This window comes from Mirounga angustirostris, unplaced genomic scaffold, assembly GCF_029215605.1.
Source record: "Mirounga angustirostris isolate CCGP_5_RB_7025 unplaced genomic scaffold, mMirAng1.0.hap1 SCAF_1, whole genome shotgun sequence".
In the NCBI taxonomy this organism is placed as follows: domain Eukaryota; kingdom Metazoa; phylum Chordata; class Mammalia; order Carnivora; family Phocidae; genus Mirounga; species Mirounga angustirostris.
The window spans coordinates 72,306,291-72,330,509 of NW_026991709.1; the positions used below are offsets into that span (position 1 = coordinate 72,306,291).

General features: G+C 52.6%; 1 protein-coding gene across 21 annotated transcripts in view; it reads left to right on the plus strand.

The window, feature by feature from the left end:
* Positions 1-24,219, plus strand: part of TMEM44 (transmembrane protein 44) — a 37,731-nt gene that overhangs the window by 2,185 nt on the left and 11,327 nt on the right. For 14 of the 21 annotated variants that reach the window (XR_010407618.1, XR_010407638.1, XM_045903137.3 and 11 more), the window contains exons 2-9: positions 1,020-1,146; positions 3,478-3,571; positions 4,647-4,813; positions 5,008-5,094; positions 8,970-9,140; positions 10,920-11,048; positions 13,170-13,274; positions 18,147-18,305. Coding sequence is in view for 19 of the 21 variants with exons in the window: in XM_045903133.3 (XP_045759089.1) it covers positions 1,020-1,146; positions 3,478-3,571; positions 4,647-4,813; positions 5,008-5,094; positions 8,970-9,140; positions 10,920-11,048; positions 13,170-13,274; positions 18,147-18,305 (1,039 nt within the window). In the remaining 2 variants the exon portion in view is untranslated. Of the gene's footprint in view, positions 1-1,019; positions 1,147-3,477; positions 3,572-4,646; positions 4,814-5,007; positions 5,095-8,969; positions 9,141-10,919; positions 11,049-13,169; positions 13,275-18,146; positions 18,306-18,835; positions 20,744-24,219 lie in introns of those variants that run through there. The other 7 variants (XM_064579738.1, XM_064579791.1, XM_064579690.1 and 4 more) reach the window with 5 other exon arrangements.

Sequence of the window (24,219 nt, forward strand, 5' to 3'; positions counted from 1 at the left end):
CCTCACTTTTCTCGGCTCTCCAGTGTGAGGGTTGAAATCAACTATTTCTAATCTGAGTCCAGAGAGTCTCTAGAGTCTTCGCTCTTAGGCTTTGAATTGGTGTCAGGAGCCCAGGGCCCAAATGAAAGGTTTCTGTTCTCACTGTGAGCTTGGGGCTTCATCTGGCAGATCAGGAAATGTGGGAACCCAGCAGCCTTCCCCCCTCCTCCATTGTGCCCCAGGGTGGGCCCTCAGAACCAGCCAAACAGTCCTAACGACGACATGGAGTGAGTACCACCTTGTGGTTGAAGAAAATGAAACAAGAGCTGCAACGGTGCCTCAGTTTCTCCATAAAATGTAGCACGGAAACATCTAGAACAAAGTGTTTCTAAGAGATCTCTGAGCCCTTCCAGGCTGTTGTGCCTTTCTGTGCTTGTTCCAGGGGAGTGGGGCAGGGCAGGAGAAGGGGAATGAGGGAGGGAAGTCAGGCCCCTCCCCAGGGGCCTGTAGGGAGAGGTCAGCCCAAAGTGCCATGGCATCTTTGAGAAGTCTTGCTCGCTGTGTGTGTGTAAAGAACATGCTTAATCTGGGCAAGGGCTGGTAGAAGCCAGGCCACCCCCCTGCACGTACAGCTTTGAAGGATTTCACGTGAATTTGAAAGAATCAAGTTGCCTTTTTCATTTAGGCAATTATTTTTATAACCCGCACGTTTCATTTCAATAATCAAACCTGACAGCTAGTTTGCCAGCACTGAGTAGTAGGTCATGAACTTGAGTTGGCCTGATTTGTGGGAGGGAAGAAATTCCTCTTCATTAGAGAGGCAGGTCTGGCTCGTGCCGTGGGCTCGTGCTGCGGTCTTTGATCCTTGATTTTCCCATCTGTAAACCAAGTTCAAAAATACCCGCCGAATCCCTGGGGGGAGAGAGTGCTTCACAGGGACACAAAGTCACAATTGCCCTTTTCAGACACCTGCTCTGGGAACCCCCTCATGGCTCTGGTGTTCTGTCCATACCCACCAAGCCCCCTGTCTGTCACCACAGGCTTCTCTACCTGAGATGTGCAAAGAGATGCGGACGGGACCAGTCAGTGCTGTGTGCTGCGTGCTGCCTCCTGACCAGCCTCTGTGACACCATCGGGGCCATTCTGGCCAGACAGCTCACCATCCAGGTGCGTCGGGCCCACGGGTGATGGTGGCTTCTGTCCGGTTCCATCACCATCAAGGTGCGGTTTCGCCTCGTGTCTGTGCTCTTGTTGGTGCTTCTGCCCCCGTCCGGTGCTCCTGCCCTGAGAGCCCCATGGCTCACTTCTCATCTCCTTCGGGGCTTTGCTCACAAGTCAGCTTCTCGGTGAGGCCTCCCCTGAGCACTCACGTGAAGCCGTGCCCCACCTCTACCGCAGGGGCTCCAGACCCCTTCACCCTGCTCTGTTTTTTCCCATAGCTGATGCCCCTGATACACCGTCTGTTTTCCTTACTTATGCTATTGCTTCTGGTCTTTTAACCCCTACTAGAGGCTCAGCTCCCCAGGGGCAAGACTTTGTATTCACTACCTTATCCCCATGACTTCAAACAGCAGCTGGGACAGAGTAGATGCTCAATAAATGGTGATGGTTGTGGTGATTGTTTTTAGAGCCTGGAGGCCAGCCCCAGCTCAACAGGGCTGGCTGAATGCTTTCCCAAGTGGTGATGCAGGCTCTGGGGCAAATGAGAAACAGTGTTAAGCTTTCCCAAGGTCTAGGCCCTCAAACCTGTGGAGAAGGGGCCTATCCCAAGGGCGTATGCACTGCAAAGGCACCTCGTGGGGCAGCCCCACCCAGGTGGGTGTGACACACACTGGGAGAGTTCGAGACCCTTCTTTGAATAACACTGTCTCACAAACAAACCCCCTTTCATTTTGGGTGCCCATTCTCATTAGCTGATGGAATATAGTGACACCCAGCTCCATCCCGGTAATAATAGTTGATGTTTATTAAATACTTCACTGTGGGGGCACTTGGGTGGCTCAGTCGTTAAGCGCCTGCCTTCCACTCAGGTCATGATCTCAGGGTCTTGGGATCGAGCCCTGCATCGGGCTTCCCGCTCAGTGGAGAGTCTGCTTCTCCCTCTGCCCCTCCCCGCAACTCATGTGCACCCTCTCTCTCTCAAATAAATAAATAAAATATTATTTTAAAAATAAATAAATAAATACTTCACTATGTACTTGGCACTGAGGGCTTGTCTCATATGAATTCCTTTAATACTCGAATTATCTTATGACCTAGGCTCTCTCTTTATCCCTGTTTTACACACGTGGACACTCGGGCTTAGAGGTTGAATAACTTTTTTTTTTTAAAGATTTCATTTATTTATTTATTTGACAGAGAGAGAGAGAGAGCACAAGCAGGGGGAGCGTCAGGCAGAGGGAGAGGGAGAATAGGCTCCCTGCTGAGCAGGGAGCCCAATGTGGGGCTCGATGACAGGACCCTGGGATCATGACCTGAACCGAAGGCAGATGCTTTTTTTTTAAAATATTTTATTTATTTATTCGACAGAGAGAGAGACAGCAAGAGGGAACACAAGCAGGGGGAGTGGGAGAGGGAGAAGCAGGCTTCCCGCCGAGCAGGGAGCCCGATGCGGGGCTCGATACCAGGACCCTGGGATCATGACCTGAGCCGAAGGCAGACACTTAACGACTGAGCCACCCAGGGGCCCCCGAAGGCAGATGCTTAACCGACTGAGCCACTGAGGCGCCCTTATAACTTTTATAAGGTCCAGTAAGCAGCAGTGCCAGGAATCAAACTGCTCTTTTTTTTTTTTAATTTTATTTATTTTGAGAGAGAACATGCTCATGAGCTGGCGGGGAGGGGGATTGGAGTGGGGGCATGTGGGCAGGGCAAAGGGAGAGAAAGAGGGAAAAAATCCCAAGCAGACTCCACGCTGAACATGGAGCCCCACTCGGGACTCGATCTCATGACCCTAAGGTCAGGACCTGAGCCGAAATCAAGAGTCGGACCCTTAACTAACTGAGCCACCCAGGCGCCCCTCCAGAGACTGCTGTTGACCAGTGACTCGCCTGGCATAGTAGCTGGTGCTCTGGTAGGTAGGAGCCTTGTCCGTTCCTCCAGGTGCTGGTTTGAGCACTTTCCATGTATCGGTTCATGCAATCGGCTTAGAGGAGGGAGGCGCTGTTACTATCCCTGTTCTACGGAGGAGGAAAGTGAGGCCCAGAAAAGGTCAGTGGTTGGGCCAAAGTCACACAGAAGAGGCTGGCCGTGCACTGGGAAGAGTGCGGAGTGAGAAGTGGAGGGCTGGTTCTGCTGGTGGGCCTCTGCCTAAGGGATCGGTCATTCAGGCGCCCCACCTCCTCGTCAGTCAAACGGAGTTGATAACCAGCCTTTCCTGGGGCCAGCAGGCAGCTTTGCCGGGAGCACAACATCAGTGGGAGAGGAGACCCAGGATGAGAGGTGCTGTGGTCACTGGAGAACGCTCAAACACCAAGACTCTATCTCCTTTGCTCCCAGGTATTCACGGGTGCCTACCTAGCGGCTGTTGACTTGGTGAACTTTGTCTTCATCCTCTTCCCCATCTGTGGCTGCAGACTGAAGTCTCACGTGGGTGAGTGTGTGGCCTTCTGTTCCTGTGTGCATTCACCCACTCTTTCATCAGCGTGCTCAGTGCCTGCTCCTTGTCGCGCCTGAGCCGGGCCCCTGCCGGGTGCAGACAAAGGAATTGGCTCCCTGACCCCAGCCAGAGAAGAGAGGCAGGGCCCTAAAGAGTCATCTGTTCTGCTAGTGAAGCGGTGCACGCACACCATGCGCAACCAGAGGGAAGGATGTGACCGTGGAATGGGGACCGCAGGGAAGGGTACTCCAGGTGAAAAGAACAGTGTGAGCAAAGGCCAGGAGGTGGGGTAGTACGGGCTGTGCGAAGGAACAGTGATATCTCAGTGTGCGAGTCCAGGATGGCCAAACAAAGCCCCGTAACTTCTGGAAATGGATGCCAGAAGTGGGCGTGGGCCACCTCGGGCAGAGAGTCCCTGAGCTGGGATGGGTCACCCTGACTCTGTGGGACCGGGCCTTCCTGAGAAGGGTCAGCAGTGTGCCCAGACCCTTGTCCAGAAAGGAAGTGCTTGCACCAGTGGGGTAAGGTAAGATGCCCCCAGCTGCTCAGCACTGCCCAGAGGAGCCATGTTCTTACTAGAATTTTCAGAGGATTATCTGTCTTATATTTCAAGGAGACTTCCAAGACCGTGCTCCTTTTTTTGCTCACGGTTTCGGGCCCCAGCACAAACACATTGATGCATTCCCCAAGGTCGCGCCGGCTCTGCTCTGTGCCAGGCTCTGCGGAGCTTACAGAAGCTGCCGGGCCGTGCTGCCTGCCCTCGGGGGGCTCCGCTCTCGCAGAGGCTACTCTGTGCACAGATACATGAGAAACACAAAACGCTATCAGAGGGCCGAGGAAGGAGAAGAGCCCCAGTGTGAGGGGGGATGGGATGGGGTGATGGGGAGGAAGGACTTCTCCAAAGACGAGGCACAGCCACGGGGCCTTGAGGGGTGGGGAGGATGTGGCCTGTAGAACAACTTGGGAACTGGTTCTGGCATCAGGGCTGGGTTGACAGCTGGTTTTCACAGGCCGTGGTCCGTCAAGTTCTAGATCCCAGAAGACTGTGGCATTGTGGTGTTTGTTGCAGGTCGGGGCTCCCGGGAGAGGAAGAGGGGGCGGCGGCTCAGGGCCAGTGTATTTGCTCTGGCCCTGCCGCTGAGCCTGGGGCCAGGCTGGGCGCTCTGGGCCGCCGTCCCAAAGGCTTCAGGCCCCATCCGAGGGCCCCAGCGGAGGCTGCTGGAAAGCCTGCTGCAGGTGAGGCTGAGCCCAGGAGGATGTGGGGGGTGTGCATGTCCCTTCCCCCCTCACGGTCCCAGCAAATGCCCTGGGTAGGGGATAGGGTTCGGGCTTGCCATGGTTGGGAGGAAACTACTAAAATTGGGAAAGGATGGGTGTGGGATGCCTGGGCTCTCTCCTCAGGGCCCTGAGCGTGTCACCTACTCCCGCAGGACAATACTGAGATCCTCGGCTACCTGTTGGGTGGCATCGCTGCCTTTGGCTCCTGGGCTTCCCGGATCCCCCCGCTCTCCAGAATCGTGAGGCTGGGTCGGGGCTGGGACTGTGGGTCACCATGGCAGGTCTTAGGGCACCCAGGAGCATCTTCCAAGCTCCGGGTCCTGGGGTGGAGAGTTGTGTCACACGTGTATCACGTTTGTGTGCGCGCGCGCACAGGGCTGGGCAGCCAACGCATGGGAGCTCATGGGGCCTGCTAGAGCCTTTCCCGGGACAGCCCATTGTGTTCTCTCCATAGCAAAGAAAAGCAGGCTCTCAGGAAAAAGGCCCTGGGGTTCAGTAAACGAACATCCCACCAGGAAGTGAGACGGTTTCAGAGGAGAGCATCTCCTCTGACCGCGGCCGGGCTTCTGTGTATTCGGGAGCACCTCCCCACAGAAACTTCCCTGGCATCCAGGCTGAGGGAAGCCCTGTGTTGGCTGGTTCCAGAGGGGACGCAGCCGTGACTTGAGATGCTGTGCTTGCCCTTGGGAAACTCACAGTCTCCTGGAAAGACACGGAAATGCAAAGCAGGATATTTTAATGCTCTGAGAAGGATAGAATCAGATGTCTGGGGTTTCGGAGGAGGGAGAAGAGGGTTCTAAGCTATTCAAATGAGTGAGGGTGAAATCATCACACCGCCAGGCAGGGGGAGGCCGCTCAGCTTGGCTCCGAAGGGATGGTGGGCCTGGAGGAGGCAGAGGTGAGGGGAAGCGGGGAGCCCCCGGGAAAAGCCACCGAGGCCGGAGAGCCGCTGTGGAAGAGCAGGATATCGTGGGCGTGCAAACCCGCTCTGCTGTGCCTGGCGGGCCTCGCTGGCAGGAATAACGGCCAGGCCTAACACCGGAAACGTGACGGGCTCCTCGCTGGGGCTAAAAAAAACATCACTTGCCCCAGAGCATCATTTCATAGCAGTTCCAGGAGAACAGATTCGGGGACGGCAGCTGCTTCATTGGTCATTTGTGGGAAGTGGAAGCCTGTGCCGTGCTGGCCGGGAACCCCCCTGGGCATGCTGCCCCCAGACCGAGCGAGGGGAGCGTGGGGAGCCCCTGGGACGTGGGGCTCGAAGACCTTCAGAGGGACTGGTGCAGTGCCTGGCTCTATTAGTTCCCTGGGGCTGCCATAAGAAAGGTTCACAAACTTGGGACAACAGAAACGGATTGTCTGAAAGTACTAGAGGCCGGCAGACCAGTACCAAGGTGTCAGCCGGGCCATGCTCCCCCTGAAGGCACTAGGGAAGGAGCTCTTTCAGGCCTCTTTCCCAGTTCCTGGAAGTTCCTTGGCCGATGGCTACGTAACTCCAGGGTTCACACGGCGTTCTTTCTCCGTGTGTGTGTCCTCATGCGGCCTTCCTTCTGTACGTGTCCAGGCCTAGCTTTCCCTTTTATAAAGACACGGTCATATTGGGTGAGGGTCCACCCTAATGACCTCATCTTAATGAGGTCATTTGCAAGGACCCTGTTTCCAGAGAAGGCCACATTCACCGGCTCTGGAGGCTGGGACTTCAGCATCTTTTGTGAGAGGGGAAAACAAGTCAGCCCCTAACGCCACGCACCTAACATAGCCCCATGACTGTGTCCTTCCTTCCGCTTCGTTTTATTCACAGCGTTTGTCACAGCCTGAAACTAGCTCCTTCAGTTATTGACCAAGTTGTTGGTCCCCAGTAGAACGTGAGCGCCCTGAGGGCAGTGGTCTCGTCTGTTCTGTTCCCCTCTGTATTGCAGGTGCTTGGAGCCTGCCCATGGCAGGTGCCAGCAGACACTTTTTAAAGACTTAATCTGGTCTGGGACAAAGGAAGCTCATGGATGCAGGAATTAGAAGGGCTTTCTCGGGGCAGAAAGAGCAGCCCTGTTCTCTGTGGTCTAGGGGAAGAGAACCAAAACCAAGACTGGAAAGAGGTTATGGGGGGGGGGGCGCCACCTCCCATTTATAGGTTAGATGTTTTGCATAGTTTCTGGAATGTCGAAAGCGATCAGTATTGTTATTCCTGTCTTAGGAGGTAGTGGGCTCCCCATCACTAAAGGCATTCAAGCCTGATGGCCCCTTGGCAGGCAGATAGAGTTAGATCATGTTAGGGATTACATTGGGCAATCTCTGAGGTGCTGTCTCTGGTCCCATGAAGAAGAGCCCAGAGCTAGGATCCCCTTACTAGGGAGAAACTCAGCAGGGTTTGGGGTGTTCTGGGAAGCCTAGCCAGCACTGCTGTGAAGCCTAGATACCCGCGCAGAAGCTACTTCTAATTTACCCCTGGTGGGGGCGCTGCGGAGCAGAATGGTTGGGTGGCTTTGGTGGAAGAAGTCCCCGTTCTTCCAGGAGGGACGCGCCCGCTGACCAGGAGGGCCTAGGCTGGCAGCACTGGGATGGAGTGCTGTTGCAGAAGCTGAGGCACGGCTTGCTTCCAGCCCCCAGCGCAGATTTGCCAGGCAGCCTCCTGGCTGAACATCCCCCCCTGGGTTCTGTGTGACCAGCCAGACGAAGCCCGCATGTGCTGGACCTGCCTTATCTCGAGTCACTGAGCCAACCCCAGCCTATAGCAGTTGCTCAGCACCTACGGTGTGTCCAGTGTGCAGGCAAATAGAGCCCCATAGGCCCTAGTACTGACCCTGAAGGGAGATTGAGTTTTAAAGTCAGTGCGCATCGGGAATGGGTTGGTACGTGAGTGACAGCACAGAGCTCACCCAGGTTGAGCTGATCCAGAGCAACTGCAGGTGCAAATTCAAGAGGCAGAAGGCAGGTCCCAGCCCTGGCCCTGCAAGTCACCTCCCCTCTCGGGCCATCAGTGTCCACAGTAAATGGGGGTGGGCAGGCTGGGGGATCCCCGAGGATTTCCCATCACAGCAGTGCTGGCTGGGACAGAGCTCCTTCCTGGGCTGAGTCAGGTGCGGCCGGCAGGTCAGGGACCACCCTCCCCAGCCCAGGTGCTGGGTGTCTTTATGAACCATTCTTCAGGGCATGGCCAAGAACAAAACAGGGAGCCCTGGGAACAAAACTTGAAGACATGCAGAGGGAAACAAAACACTCCCAAGGACTCTTTTTAAGAGTTAAAATAAAAATGGGGAAAATCAACCAAACCTTGCTTTTTCCTCTGAATTTTTTTCATTCTCTAGCCAAGGCCTGTATATCTCTAAATATAATTATTTAATAAGTAAAATGAATTACATATAATTTATATTTATATCAATTTAAATATGCCGTGTGATTATATATAATTGAAAATATATAGTATTTGTGTATATACATATAAATATATACATAAAGTGACATCACACCTGTAAAGGGTACTTGACATATAAATATTGAAAGTGGGTTTTTTGGCTTTTGTTTGGTTTTGGTTTTGTTTTTTTTAACCAGTATTGTCATTATTCATTCTCCAAAAATATCCCCTGGCTTCAAAACTTCCAGAATGTTATCTCTAATGTTCTTGACCTTTCCCGGCTGGCCAGATTCAGCATTGGTGGTCCCAGGAAGAGAAGTCCTTGGCTTCTTGGCTGTTCCTGGCTGTTCATAATTTGTCCTAATTCCCTCCCGTTCTCCCAGCTGACATTCATGTGCCCCTACCCAGTGCGCGGTGTCAGGGATGCTGAGATGGGGAGGACGCTCTCAGGAGCACTCTGTCTGCTGGGATGTGTCATGTGTCCTGGGGCCTGGAAGTGGGAGTGACTCGCCCCTGTTTGGGTGGAGATGGTATGGGAGGTTTCTCAGAGCTGAGTTTAAGCCAGGTTCTGAGGCATGAATAGGCAAAAGAAGCAGTTTAAGCAAAAGCCGAAGCAGTACCTTTGGGGACTGGCCATGGGCAAAGAGAGGGCTTGCCCTCCAGCCTGCATGCCACCAAGAGCCTAGGTCTTAGAATCCAGCTCTGAGGAAGCTGGGGGAGGGCAGTGCTCCTCCCTGCCCAGCTCCCTCCTCTCTCTCTGTCCAGTGCCAGGGTAAGGCGTTTCCCTCCATCCACCTGTGGACCCGGCTCCTGTCGGCTCTGGCTGGCCTCCTCTATGCCTCGGCCATTGTGGCCCATGACCGGCGGCCTGAGTACCTGCTTCGGGCCACGCCCTGGTTCCTGACCTCCCTGGGCCGAGCTGCACTGGACCTCTCTGTATCCACCTGGGGCCTAGGGGGCTTGACTGCTTGTGTCTCATGTCCTCCCTGCCCCTGTGGTGCCCTCCCTCCCTCTTGCTAGATGGAGCTGTCTCCCAGGGGCCAGGGCCAAGGTTTGAGGCCTGGGGCCGACAGATGCAATTGAGTTATTTGCAATTTTGTATTTTGTTTCCTTTATGTACATATAAAAGAAAGAATGATCTCTTGGCTGGACCTCTGTGGAGCAGCAGGGGGGAGTGTGCAGGTTCCTGGCCCTGGGAGCAGGAGACCCGGGCACCAGTCTCACTGCTGCTTCTCCCCTGGGCCGGCCCCCACCCTCCCGGGAACCTATTGCCGTCATCTTTGCCCTGTCTTTCTCACAAGGCTAGGAACGGGCTTTGCAAGCCGACCTGCCATGCAGGGCTAAGCATCCCCGTTCTCCTGTCTTTGGCACTGGAGCCTGGGCTGGGGACACAGATAAAAGCTGACAAGGGCTGCCCTTTGTCAGTGACTGCTGAGCGCCTTTCCGGTTCCCCAGTGGGTGTTGCCTGATGCGCGGACACCCCAGTGACCTTGACATGAGAGCCTCAAGGGCAAGCTAAGCTCAGACAGTGGGTAATTTGTGTATGAAAAACCTGTGGATTTATCAAAAATAGTTTAGAAATAGTTAAAAACGGTGGTTTTTCTCATTAGCTGCCATATTAAGTTACCAGAAGTAGGTGGCTTGAGACAAAAGAAATGTATTCTCACAGTTCCACGGGCTACAAGTCCAAAGTCCACGCAGGGCCACACTCTCCTGGAGGCTCTGGGGGAGAACCCTCCCTTGTCTCTTCCAGCTTCTGATGGCCCCTTGTGCTCCTTGGCTCTGGTAGCGTAATTTTATCTCCTGCCTCAGTCTTCACAAAACCTCTTCCCTTCGTGGGGCGCCTGGGTGGCTCAGTCGGTTAAGCGACTGCCTTCGGCTCAGGTCATGATCCTGGAGTCCCGGGATCGAGTCCGGCATCGGGCTCCCTGCTCGGCGGGGAACCTGCTTCTCCCTCTGACCCTCCCCCTCTCATGCTCTCTGTCTCCCATTCTCTCTCTCAGATAAATAAATAAAACCTTAAAAAAAAAAAAAAACACCTCTTCCCTTCGTGTATCTCTGCCCATCCTCTGCTCTTATAAGGACTCCAGTCATGGGATTAAGGGTCCATCCTAATCCACATGACCTCATCTTAACTATATCAGCACAGACCCTTTAAAGAAAAAAAAAGATTTTATTTTTAAGTCATCTCTACACCCAACGTGGGGCTTGAACTCACACTTGATCTTAGCCAAAAGGCCGAGAAGCGATGGGGCTTGAACTCACAATCCCCAGATCAAGAGTTGTTTGCTCCACCGACTGAGCCAGCCACGGGCTCCAAGACCCTGTTTTTAAATAAAGTCACTTTCTGAGCTTCCAGATAGATAGGAATTTGGGTGGGGGTGGAGGGGCACTATTCAACCCACTCCGTGTACTGTCCCTGTGAGCCAAGCGCTTCAAGGAAGATGTTTTTCAAAATGCTTTTGTTTAACAAGTATTTACTAAGTATTTACTAAATTCTTAGAGGCAGGGTCTTGCTGGCTGCTGGGCCCTTGTGGGGGAAATGTCAGACCCGGTTCCGTTCTTAAATGAACATGTCTGTTCTGGGGCCAACCCAGGCAGGATCATCCGCGGGAGGGAGAGAGCCCAGTCGGGGGGCCCTCGGGGTGTAGAGGTGAAGGTAGCCGTGGGTGGCCGAAATGCTCTGCTTCCTTGGACCTTAACTCTCCCTCTCAGATCATATTCCTCTCCTGGGTAATGAAGAGCAAGATGAGACGGGACTTGGGATTTGCCCCTGAAGCCGGAGAGAGCCCTGACACCCAAGCCCTCTTGACCTGCGTGGAGAAAGAGGAAGAAAGCCAGGAGGCAAGGTCTCGCCGGCTGGAAAACTGCTGGTCCCACGGGGGGCTGCGTGCGGAACCCTGGGGCTCCCTTGAACTAGGACAGTTGGTCACTTTAAAAAACTGTTTATGGAAAAAAAGAAAAAAATGAACGTTTTTGCCCAATACCAAGCATACCTGGAATAAATAGGATCCTCTACTTTTCCAATTACAATGTATTTTTTTAAGTTTTTTTGATCTTTTAATAAACTTTAATATATTTTTAGCAACATAGATGGAAGAGTCAAATGTCCATGTATGCTCTTTAGCAATTTACCTCCTCATATATATATGTGTGTGTGTATATATATATATATATGTTCCCGTACTACATAAATTAATAGGTTAATTTAGAAATAATATGATTTTGCCCACATAGTTTAGGAAAACATGTATTCCCACTTTCACGTGCATCTGTGACGTCCGCATCATGGCCATCACTAACACAGCCTTTTTTCAGTTGATACAGCTAAAAGCTGGTCTTTCAAGGTTTGTTTGTGTAGTGTCCACCATTTACAGTTCCGTCCTGCCAGCACGCGTGTTTGTCTCCTTTTACTGACTTGAGGAGGTGACCCCTGTGAGTAAGCAGAGCTTCTCCTAACTGAGGCAGTTTACCTTTGTCAAAAGTCCTCGGTTCCCAGTAATTGAGAAATTACTTCATAATACAACAGTGCTTATCAGGACTAGAACATAAAGCAGGTCCCTCTTTTCTAAGATAATTTCTTGAGGAAAAAAATCTCGCCTATTGCCTGGGCTCCTCACTGTCCTCGTTTTTCTCTCAGAGAGCATGAGTGAGACTCTGTGAGCAAGCTGGTCCACTCCTTCCAACGTTCTCGTTTGATACAGTGGAATCTGACTGAGTCAATGAAACAGAAGATAGTGGTGGACATGGCCAAGGGAGAGGGGTTTACGCAAGTGCTTGGACCAGAGCTCCATGTTCCCATCAAGGCTCTAATGGGAGGTTATTTTCATTCTATTCCAGAAACTTAGGAAATTAGGTCCCCACAGGGAGCTAAAGTATTTAAAGAGAGGCTTGTGTGTCTTGGTGTTCTGAAGAGAGGAAGGGGAGCCTTTGCAATGTCTTCCACAGGGCTTTTTTTTTCTTAAGATTTTATTTATATATTTAAGAACGAGAGAGAGAGAGAGCATGAGCAGGGGGAGGGGCAGAGGGAGAAGCAGACTCCCCACCAAGCAGGGAACACAAGCAGGGGGAGTGGGAGAGGGAGAAGCAGGCTTCCCGCTGAGCAGAGAGCCCAATGTGGGGCTCGATGCCAGGGCCCTGGGATCATGACCTGAACCAAAGGCAGACGCTTCACCGACTGAGCCACCCAGGTGCCCCTCTTCCATAGTTCTTTACAGCGATGGTTCTCAGTGTGTGGTCCCTGGACCAGCATCGGCCGCAAACTTATTGGGGATGCAATTCTGGGGTTCCACCAGCTCTACCAACTCTGAAGCTGAGGGTGTTCTAATAAGTCCATTGGGTGCTTCTGATGCACACTAACATCTGAGAACGATTGCTTTACAAAAGCATTTATTTAGTGCCTACTGCAGTGGTTCCCAGACTTTGCCATGCTTTAGAATCATCTGGGGGGCTTTGAAACTCCAGGTCACATCCCTACCAGTGAATCAGAATGTCTGCTAGGGGGTGGTGGGCAAAGCTAAGCATCAGGGTTTTGTTTTGTTTTGTTTTTAACATGCCGGGTGACTCCACTATGCAGCAAAATTTGGGAACCACTGGCCTACTGTGACCTCAAAGAGATAAGAGGGGCACCTGGGTGGCTCAGTCAGTTAAGCATCTGCTTTCAGCTCAGGTCATGATCCTGGGGTTCTGGGATCGAGCGCCGCATCGGGCTCCCTGCTCAGCAGGGAGTCTGCTTGTCCCTCTGACCCTCTCCCCTGTTGTGCTCTCTCCTCCTTCACTCTCTCAAACAAATAAATCTTAAAAAGAGAGAGAGAGAGAGATAACATAGGAAGCAGAAAGTGAAATGTACCATGAAACAACAGAAAAAAATAATTAGGGATTCTTTTGAAGAAAATGGGACTTTGTTTTTGAAAACTGTCTCCTGACTAAGAATTCTGTTTTTGTCTCCCCATCTCTGCTTGAAAGAATTCAGATTGGGTGCCTCTCACTACACTACCACCCTGCAAATCACTCAGGACAATGGCAGCCATCAGTCACTACTTGGAGCTGACCATCGAGCCGGTGCAGCAGGTAAGTGGTGGTGGGCTACAGCCAAGGGTCCAGAAGGGTGGGAAGTAGTCATGGAAGGCTTCCTGGAGGAGGTGACACTTTAGCTGCAGGATGGGCAAGATGAGGCAAGAAAGCATGTAAAAGGAGGAAGGAGCTGTCCAAGGCCTCAGTGGGGGACGGGTGAAAGGCTGGAGAGGAGGCAAGGGAGAGATCGTCCCGCTGTGGAGCCTATCCTCCTGAGGGGCAGGAGTCCAGGAGGCATCAGGACTAGAGACTCAGGGGCAGATGTGCCTTTTAGAGGCGTCACTCAGGCAGTGTTGGAGGGCAGAGGAGGCAAGAGGAGATAGAAGCAAGGCAGTCAGTGAGGGACAGCTATAAGTCCAGGAGAGAGGTGGTGTGGCCTGAACCAAGGCTGGGGCAGGGGGAGAGGCGGAGACTGAGTGGAGGCTTGGGAGGCTGAGGGAGGCTGAGCGCTCCCCATGACTCCCGAGGTCCTAAGCCTGTGCACAGAGGGTCCCCAGGAGGAAGAGGTTTAGAAAAGAGATGGGAAGAGGTGACAGGAAGTCCACCCCCTCATCCCACACCCACTAAGACTTCCAGCGACCTCCAAGTCCGTAAATCCTGGGTCGGCCCTCTCCTTGTTGGGATTGAACACACTTGGCCACTGGCTGCTTCGGATTTATGGAGCGCCGGCGCTCCCAGCTTCTCTGCACCTTGTGCAGGCCCCTGAGGGCGGGCTGGCCCCCGAGGCTGCAGCACCCCAGCTCTGTCCCTGCAGGGCTCCCTCCTCTTGGCATGCTTGCCCGCCCGGGCCCGCAGTCCCAGAGCGCTCGGGGCCAGCTCCCCTCCCGGCGGGGTCACCACACGGCACCCCACCCTTGCCGTGACGGAACAGAACTTGGGATTGCCATGCCCTCCCCATCCCCCATCCTCAAATTCTTCTCTCCCCCTCACTGCACGTCCACTCCAGCTGTGAGTCTCCTACATACTGCTTTTACAATAGAGCCAGCAGCCTCCTACCTCATTCCCTCATCCCCTTCTCGGGAGTTAACCTTGCCCCCCCCTCCACCTGCAGCCAGCAGCCAGAAGGGGCAACTACATCGTGTTCCTCCTTGGTGTGAAGCCCCCTGGCTTCCCATCTCATACAGAAAAAAATCTAAAGTTCCACAGACTTGCGAGACCCCAGAGCCCAGCACTCGCTCCCTCCCCGCTTCTCTCCCCTATTCTCTTCCCTCTTCACTCCTCCCAGCTGCCTGGGATTTCTCTCTCCATTCCTGTGCCTAGAATGCTCTTCCTCCTAATTGCTTTTATATGGCTGCCTCCTTCCAGTCTTCCGGACTTCAGTTTAAACGTCACCTTCTCTGGGTGGCTCAGTCAGTTAAGCATCTGCCTTCGGCTCAGGTCATGATCCCAGAGTCCCTGGATCAAACCACCCCATGACCTCCCTGCTCAGCGGGGAGTCTGCTTCTCCCTCTACCCCTCCCCCCTGCTCTTGATCTTTTTCTCCCTCTCCCCCCAAAATAAATAAAATCTTAATAAAATAAATGTCACCTTCTCAAAGGCCATCCCTGACTACACACTCAAAAGTAGCCTCTACCTTTCTATCATATTTCTCTATTTTACTGCCTTTTTAAATACTCTACAAAGCACTTCTCACTATCTTTTACTTTGGTTGTCTGTCTCCTGCTGGGATGTAAACTTTGCCTCCTTCTCTCCTGTTTGCCTAGACCCTGGTGTGTGAGGCCCTCGGTAAAGGCTGTTTGGATGTTTGGAGCGTGGCGCGGAGCTCAGTGGTAGCAGCCCTGTTCAGCTGCCCAAGAGACGGGCTGGTGCTCAGAGTTTGGGCCTGAAAGATAGGTTTTACTCTTTGTTGTGGTTCCCTGGAAAGGAGGCACAAGTAACCCCAGGATGTCAGTGGCATTCAGAGAGATTGAGAGCACGCTTTCACAGCTAAGAGCCCACTTGGGCCATGAAACCCTTGTTAGAATGGGAAGTCTGGGGAGAGAGCACAGGGAACCCCAGCAGCATCTGGCAACATTTTGCACTAGAAATTTTTAAATCATAGGACTTCTGAAAAATACTAGTGCAAAACTTGCATTCACTCTAACCCTCCCAGTACCTGAATCTTGAGTGGATTCATGCTGCGGAACTGACTCCGGGAAAGAAAAGTGTGTCCCTCCTTCATTCTCTTCCATGGAGGCCGCCTGCAGCACATTTTTGAGCAAATAGTCCCATTTGGCTTCTTCCTTCTGTGTCCACCAGAGGGCAGTGGTGTCGCTGAGACAGCTCCCAGCAGCCAGCCTGCAGCCCCGGTCCCTGCGGGGCAGGAAGCCGCTTCTCTGGGCTCCAGGGCCACCACTCCCACCACTCCCACAGTAGTGTGTTTGTTGAGGGCTAACTACTTGCCAGTTTTTGAGACAGTAATAACAGCCATCGCTTCCGTGATGCTTCTTACGCTGGTCACAGATGGTGCTTAGAGTACTGGACTAAGTGCTTTGTAACCAACCATAGAAATGCTCCCTCTGGGCTAAGCGCTTTGTGTACATGAACTCATGTAAACCCCACAGCCGACCCCTAATCTCATTTTACAGATAAGGAATTCGGGGCACAGAGAGATTAAGCAACTTGCTCAAGGTCACACAGCTTGTCAGTGGCAGAACCAGGATTCAGACCGGTCTCTACCCGAGTCTGTGCACTTGACCACTAGGCAACACTGCCTCTTACTTGGCATAATGTCTGACACCAAGTAAGCACTTGATAAATGGTTGGCTTTTAAATTATTCTTAATGTAAATTCTCATAAGTATTATTATTTCTATTGTTATTGAATAATTACCCATTGTATTATGATTTTAAATTGAGGCGCAGGGAGGGTTAAGTAGCTTGCCCAAGATCTCATAGTTAGAAAAGCACAGGAATGTGTTTCAAATGAAGCCTGTCTGATCCTGGGACCTGAGCTCTATTTTTTATTTATTTATTTATTTATTTGACAGAGAGAGAGAGACCGTGAGAGAGGGATCATAGCAGGGGGAGTTGGAGAGAGAGAAGCAGGCTCTCCGCTAAGCAGGGAACCCAATTCCGGACTCAATCCCACGACCCTGGGATCATGACCTGAGCCGAAGGCAGATGCTTAACGACTGAGCCACCCAGGCGCCCCCGAGCTTTTTTTAAAGAGAACATGTTCTCTGTGTTCATTTCATGCCTGATCAGTTAGCCAATTTTTTCTGTTTTTCATGGCAATGTCCCAGGGGACAAGGTTGTGGTGAAATAGGTCCCCTGCTGCCATGTGCATCGCTGTGTGTCCTGTCTGCCCAGCCACCTGGAAGTAGACAAGAGGGGCCACAGGGATGCTCACTTGTCTTTCAAGCAGTCCCTCCTGGGCGCTGGTCCTAAGGAGAGGTTTTTCAGGAGACGCACCCGGTTCAGGCTAAACTCAGAGGCTGAGGGCCATGGGGTTATGGGGATCATGGCTTGGAGCATTTGAGGACTCTATTGTTGTTGCCTGGGGACCTGTGTCCCCCACCCCCCAGCCTATCTAGCCAGCTCTCGCGTGAAACCCTGCGCCTGATGCACCCAGGGCTGGAGCCTGCGTGATTTGGGGTCCAGTACGAGTAGCCATTCTCATGTGTCCGGGACATTTACACCTGAGCCCTCTGACCCCCTTCAAAGGAGGCAAGGCAGGGACTACTACCCCCTTTGCTAGATTAGGAAACTGAGACTCAAGGAAGATGCATTTCTTGCCGAGGTGTGCGGTTTGTTGTGGAAGATGCGGCTCTAGAAGGCAGGCTGTTCCCCTGTGGTGTGTCAGTGGAAGGACCAAAATCCTGCCTGGTTCTGAAGCCCTGGCCAGCAGGGCTTCAGGATCTCTGGGGAAGCTCTCTTCTGAGACGGATGGATGGATGGGTGGGTGGATGGATGGATGAATGGATGGATGGATGGGTGGATGGGTGGATGGGTGGGTGGGTGGGTGGATGGATGGATGGATGGATGGATGGATGGATGGATGGATGGATGGGTGGGTGGGTGGATGGGTGGGTGGGTGGGTGGGTGGATGGATGGATGGATGAAAATCTTGCAAGTTTCTTCCTCCCTTTACCCTCCCGAGCTGCTGGTGGGTATGAGGCCATGCAGTACATTTTGGCAGAAGCTCTCCAAATTACAAATTACAAATTTACATACCCTCTGATCCAGCAATTCCGCTTCTAGAAATGTATCCTTTAAGTACCCTGAAACCTTGGATGTACAGTAGAATTTCCTGCAGCCAGTGTTGTAAAAGCAATAGACTGGGAACGCCCTCAACGTCCGTCAGTAGAGGATAGGTTTTGCAGATCGGGAACACCTACACGATGCCACGAAAGGAACAGAAAGAGCAACAAAGCCTCTGCTATAGAACTATCTCCAGAACATATTGTGAAGTGAGAAAAAGCAAGGTGCCTAGGAGAGTGTAGATGTGCTGCCACCGTGTATGGAACTAGGGGAGCTGTATATTTGCATTTGACTGGATATGGATGGACTATCTGGATGGATACACAGGAACCTGAGCCCTGGCTGCCCCTGGGGAGACCTGGGTGGCTGCGGGATTTGGGTGGGGGCTGACTTTGCATTCTACACCCTTTTGTACCTTTAAAAAAAAAATTATTTATTTGAGAGAGAGAGAGCATGAGTGGGGGGAAGGGCAGAGGGAAAAGCAGACTCCCGGCTGATTAGGGAGCCCCATGTGGGGTTCGACCCCAGGACCCTGAGATCATGACCTGAGCTGAAGGCGGATCTTAACCAACTGAGCCACCCAGACGCCCCTTGTACCCTTTCAATACTGGAGTATTTGAATGCTTTGACAATTCAAAAATAAAGCAAGCTAAGTCTCCCTGCCTGCCCTTCCCCACACACCTTGCAGGCAAGTTGCAGCACCACCAGGCTGCCCGGCGATGGACAGATGAGCCCTGGAGACGCCACGCTGCAGGAGCCCCCCTCGTACCCTCCCGTTCAGGTCATCCGGGCCCGCGTGTCTTCCAGCAGCTCCTGCGAGGTCTCCTCCATCAACTCGGACCTCGAGGTACACGCTGCCGCCTGCCAGGTGCATGGCTGTCACTCACTGCCGCTTGCCGGTGCCTCCGCGGCGCTTGCACAGCTGTGCTCCCGGCTGCCCACGCTAAGCTCACGCCCGCCGGGCGGTAAACGAGCATGCATGATGCTCCCGCTCCCGGAGGTGCGCACGCCCGCTGGTCGGTGATGGAGCATGCGTGGGGCTCCCGCCCCGAGAGGCGCGCACGCCCGCTGGACGGTGAACGAGCATGCGTGGTGCTCCCGCCCCCGGAGGCGCGCACGCCAGCCGGGCGGTGAACGACCATGCATGGTACTCCCGCCCCCGGAGGCGCGCACGCCCGCTGGGCGGTGAACGAGCATGCGTGGTGCTCCCGCCCCCGGAGGCGCGCACGCCCGCTGGGCGGTGAACGAGCATGCGTGGTGCTCCCGCCCCCGGAGGCGCGCACGCGGGGTGGGGCTGAGAAGAGCTTCCCATGGTCAAATGAGTCAGGGCCACAGGGCATGGTTCGGTGCCCTCTTAGAGTCACTTGCATGTTCAAGCCTTACAGAATTAAATGCATGCGTGCGTGATTAACTGTCACAGTCGGAGTGTTCCCCGAACCCATTTGACCGTGGAGCATCTCTCCTCCGGGAGGAGCACCAGCTACCGGCCTGGAGCTCTCAGGGTCTCGTACCCAGGAGCCCTGTGCTGGGCACCGTGCACGGCACTTCGGCAGACTCCACCTCAGATCTGTGAAGAAAACACAGGTCGTATTTTGGATGCCACAACGGGCTCTAACTCTCGGGTCGAGCTGTTAGGTCACTGTCACTCCCCCCACTGTGGCTCCCGGCCCGGTTCTAGGAGGAAGTTTCCCTTTGCCTGTGGACAGTGACAACAAGGACAGTGTTGTGGGTGTGTGGTGGCAACAGGAGAGTGTCCGCTGTCTCTGGCAGGGCTTGGGTGGGGAAAGGAGGACTCTCCTTCCCCCTGGGTTTGTTTTCTACACTCTTGGAGTTAAAATGCCCTTTTATAAAATGATAATAGCAAGTGGTAGTTGGTGTTGAGTTTTTGGTTTTGGCTTTTGTAATGGCCTTATCTAGCAAAATAGTCCGTCAGCCATCTTGGATGAGTCGAACTTGTGAACTCCAAAATCCGAAAGACTCAGAGCCACTGATCTGTGGGATACAGTCCAGATTCTTCAGTGTGACGTTCTAGACCTTTCACCGCTACCTTAGCCTCATGGGATCGCCCCCCACCCTTATTACCTCTATGTCCACCTTGGCAATGGACTGTTCCCTGTACCCAGGGCCTCTGGGCCTTTCTCCCTGGGGTTCTCCCTGGCCCGTGTGTCAGAATCCTACCCAGATGCCACCTGCTGGGTGGCGTTACTTTCATGCCGACAACACACACACACACACGAGATTAATGGCTCCTTCCCTTGGGTGCCAGAACATACACCTCGCTTACACAACTTCCATTGTTCGCCGTGTCATCTGATGAGCTGTAGGGGCGTGTCTCCCCACCAGGATGGGCATGAACCTTTTAGGAGTAGGGCCTGAGCCACTTTTACCTTTCTCTGCTCCTTGATTCCAGAACACAGAGGCCATTGAAAGCTGGGTTTTGAGTGAAGGATTCTGCACCAGACCAAGGACCATTTGGGGCCCATGTATCCCCATGTCATTTGGTGTTGTTTATTTCCTGGATCCAGTCTCAGAATTTGTAGGACACCCACAGCACATGGCTTGGCAGCCTGCATCCAGCAGTCTTGGCAGAAATCTAAGGCTCCGGGGGAGGGTACAGAATGAGCCTGATGGCCAAGTGGGTTCAGTGAGGAGGAAAGACAGTTAAGTCAATGAGTCAGGGAGGAGCTGGGGAGACCCAGGAGCAGTATTTGCTCTGTGGAAACAGGGGCAGCCAGAGTTGAGGTAAGGATTGGACAGTGACCTTGAAAAATTGAGACATTTGTTTCCGTGGCAGGTTTGGGCTATTCTGTGATTTGTGGTCCTTGTCCTTCCCCCCATTCTTTACAACCTCTGTCTTTCTAGACATTGATTTTTTAAAACTAAGTACAAAGGGGACAGGGTCACACTTTTAAATTAGGCAAACGGAAGGCATTGCCCATGTTGAAAGGAATACAGTTTTTGAGGCTCACCTGCCCCAGCCCGGCCCATGGCACAGTCCTCCGGCTTCGCTCCCAAAAGCACACACACCACAAATGACAAGCTACTGAGACCTGCAAAGAAATAACTTAGACTTCCGCTAGATATGAACGCTAACGCATCAAACGGAATTGGAAAACTCCCACTACAGATGGCTCAGTGGATGAGCAGGAGACAGCGGAGCTTTTGTCCGCTGGGGGATCCGCTGGGCCTGCTGGTTGTCTGCATGTTCTGCTCTTAAAAGTAATACATGTTTGTTGTGGAACATTTGGAAACATTTGGAAAACGCAAAGAACAAAATTGAAATTACCCCACAAGCCTACCAACCAGCGGCTGCCTCTGGGTGGTGGGACTGTCCAAGCTTGACAGTGTCCCCTGGTGTTTGAAGCAATATTCACTAAAGATCCCAGTTCATTAATGGCAGAATATGAGCAAGAAGGTGTCTCTTGGCAGGTGAGTAACGTAGCACTTCACCTGCCCGTTTGGTCACTTACTTGGCACCCATTTTCTGAGCATGGGAATTGGAAAGAAAAATGCCTGAAGGCTGGCCTGAGCCCACCTCACAGGGTGGCAGGCACCTGGTAACTTGGTAACTTGGTCACAGATGAGAGTGTTACTCCCCCAGACCACACTCCCGAGGGACTGAAGCCTGGGGACCGATGAAGCCTGAGGACCGATGGTCAGAGAGCCTCAGTCCGGCACTGCCTCTGGCTTATGACTTCTTGCTCTGAGGCTTGCACAGTTCAAATCTTTGCTGGCGTTAGGCTGAGACAGCGTGGCATCTGTCCCCACTCTCGGGCTGCGCCACCCTGCCTGTTTCCTCTGGACTCCCCTGAGGTGGCCTTGGCTGTCTGTCTTGACGGCTTCTGCTTGTCCCCTCAGACCCCTAAGTGAATGCATTCCAGCTCCCCCCCCCCCCAGGCCCGTGGAGGCCTGGGATCCCCTCTGCGTCATTGAGGTGATGTGTTTCTCTCTCCTGTGGTCTTTTATGATGTTGTAACTCTCAGATGGTGGCTTTATGTCCGTGTGCTGGGCACACAGCAACTGGGGTGAATACTGCTTCCTGCAGTGCTGGGGAGGAGGGGAGTGGCGGGGAGGGTCCCCGCAGCACCTAGTTCACTCCGTGCCTGCACATCCATCAGTCAGGATGATGGTTGTCATCGCTGACACATGCCAGACACTGCATGCTCTGTACTTTACAAACGGTGCTCCGTGTAATCCTCCCAACAGCCCCGAGGCAGGTACCTTTGTTATTCTTTTTTTTTTTTAAGATTTTATTTCTTTATTTGAGAGAAAAAACACATGAGAGAGAGCTTGTGGAGGAGGGGCAGAGGCAGAGGGAGAAGCAGGCTTCCCGCCAAGCAGGGAGCCCGATGCGGGGCTTGATCCCAGGACCCTGGGATCATGACCTGAGCCGAAGGCAGATGCTTAACCGACTGAGCCACCCAGGCACCCCTACCTTTGTTATTCTTGTTTTCCTGAAGAGGGGACTAGAACTCAGTGAGGTTAAGTAACTTGCCCAAGAAAACGTTAATAATAATAGTAGTAATAATAATAATAATAGGGGGCAGACGTGGGGTTTGACCCCAACTCTGTCTGGCTCTGAAAGCCCTGTTGTTAACCGCTGCACCGCACTGCCTTGGCAGGGACTCCTACCCAGGGAGGTATGCAGGCCCAGGCTTATCCTGCATTCCCATTTTACAGATGAGAAACCCGACTCTCTGTCCAGGACTCTTGCCGCCCCCCTGTACTCCCCTGGGTGGTCAGGGCATGCCCTAATAGGAGAAAACACTGGGGTTTGCAAGTAAATGCACTGACGGCAGAACAGGAGAAGGGCCGAGACAGAGACCGAGGAGGCCAGGTGACCTCACCTGGAGGGAGACTTTGGATTATTTTCACCTTTCCTCAAGTGTGCAGGGCTGGGTTGGTCAGGGCACCAGATGAATGATGCCAGAGCCTTCAGTGTGACCTGTGACCCTGTAGGGAGGCCATGTGTTTGGACTGTGTGGGATTCTGGACGTCTGCACAGGAGACGGCACGCTCCACAGAGACAGGATGCACTCGTTTATTCGCTCACTCATTCACCCACTCAGCACAAGGCAGCCCCGCTCCTGCAGAGCCACCTGAGGGCAGACTGAGCGGATGCTGAGTGTCCACAGTGGGGGCCGCGGCCCAGAAGGACAGGGCTTTCGGGAGTGCCCTTTTCCCTTTCTGGGGCAGCCAGCCCCTGACTTTCCTCCAGTGTTGAAACTGTTCCTGTGCCTTTTAAAGCCCTTCCCTTCCTTTCCCTCCCCTCCCCTCCCCTTCCCTTCCCTTTCCTCTTTTCTTTGCCTTTTTCTTTTCTTTTTCCTTTCCTTTCCTTTCCTCTCCTCTTTTCTTTTCCCTTTCCTTTCCTTTCCTCTTCCTTTTCCCTTTCCTTTTTTCTTTTTCCTTTCCTTTCCTTTCTTTTCCTTTTCTCCAATCCCCCCCACCGGAATGCAAGAAAAGATTTAAGTCCAGCTTTGTGATGAAAGAGTATTTAGTCATTTTTCCCTCTGTGCTCCCTCAAAATGCCATAGACCTGGTGGAAGAAGCTTTGTAGAAATTTTCCAAAGAGGCTGTTTCTGTCATTGGAACAAAGTCTCTTGTGTGTACATGTGTGGGGCATAAGAACAGGACCGAACACCAGATTGCTCTATTTGAAGAGGATCAGGTCCCTGTATGTCCCTGCTAATTCTGTGCCTAAGCCTGTTGACAACCAAGACTGCTTGTTCCCTCTCTAAACCCTGCTTCCAGCACCAGCAGACCAGGACAGATTCCTTTGGATGTTTGCCATTCTTAAGGCCAAATCATTCTTTCAAGGAAAAAAATTACATGTATGTGTGTATATATATATATATATACACACATATATATAACAAAACATGTTTAAGTTTTTTATAAAATTAAATGTAGATTTATTATATATAAATTTATATTTGTGTATAAATTTATTACATATATTTTTAAAATATATATTTATATTAATAGGCTATAAAAGTGCTAATTTTAGAAGAAAATCATATAAGTATAAAGAAGGAGGCCAGAACATTCCAATAAGTCCAAAGGTCAAAATCAAGTTCAGGACATGGATTCTGCCCTCCACGGATCTGTGTCCTTCCCAGACAGCTGGCGCCACTTGCAGTGAGACCATGAGAAAGAATACTTCCTGAAATGTGTGTTCAGTCAGCTGGTTCCCCCGGGGTGAGCAGAGAGGCTCCCCTGGGCCCCAGAGGGAAATGCGCCATGCAGGACACAGCACAGACTCGGGCTTCTCTGGGCTCTCGCTGACCTGCCAGGCAACCTCGGGCCCCCACTGGACTTCTTGAATTTTAGCTTCTCCTTCTGTACATAGGAATCTTGAGAGTTGTGCTATACCTGTATTACAGGGTGACTGGGAGGATCAGGTAGGGGCAGCTGGTGTGTTGCACATAGGGTCATGGAAAGCAGGCTGGAGGTGGGCTTGGATACGCACTCTGGGCCTTCTGGCCATGGTATCAGTCGGGCTGCACTCATCCTTTCTCTGGACCTGCTCTGAAAGTGGAGACGATGATTTCAGGGAGGGCGGTGAGGCTCCGCCAAGGTCGGGATGTGAAGAGCACTGTTCCCACAGATGCTCACTCTGAAACCCCAGCTTTGGACTGGGCTGCCTTTAAGGTCCGGCCTAACACCATGACCTTAAGTGTAAAAGTGTATTGTGGAGTTCGGGCAGGCGGAGAGGAGGAAGGAGTGCGTGGGGAGATGAAAGCTTGCTCCGTCTAGGGTAA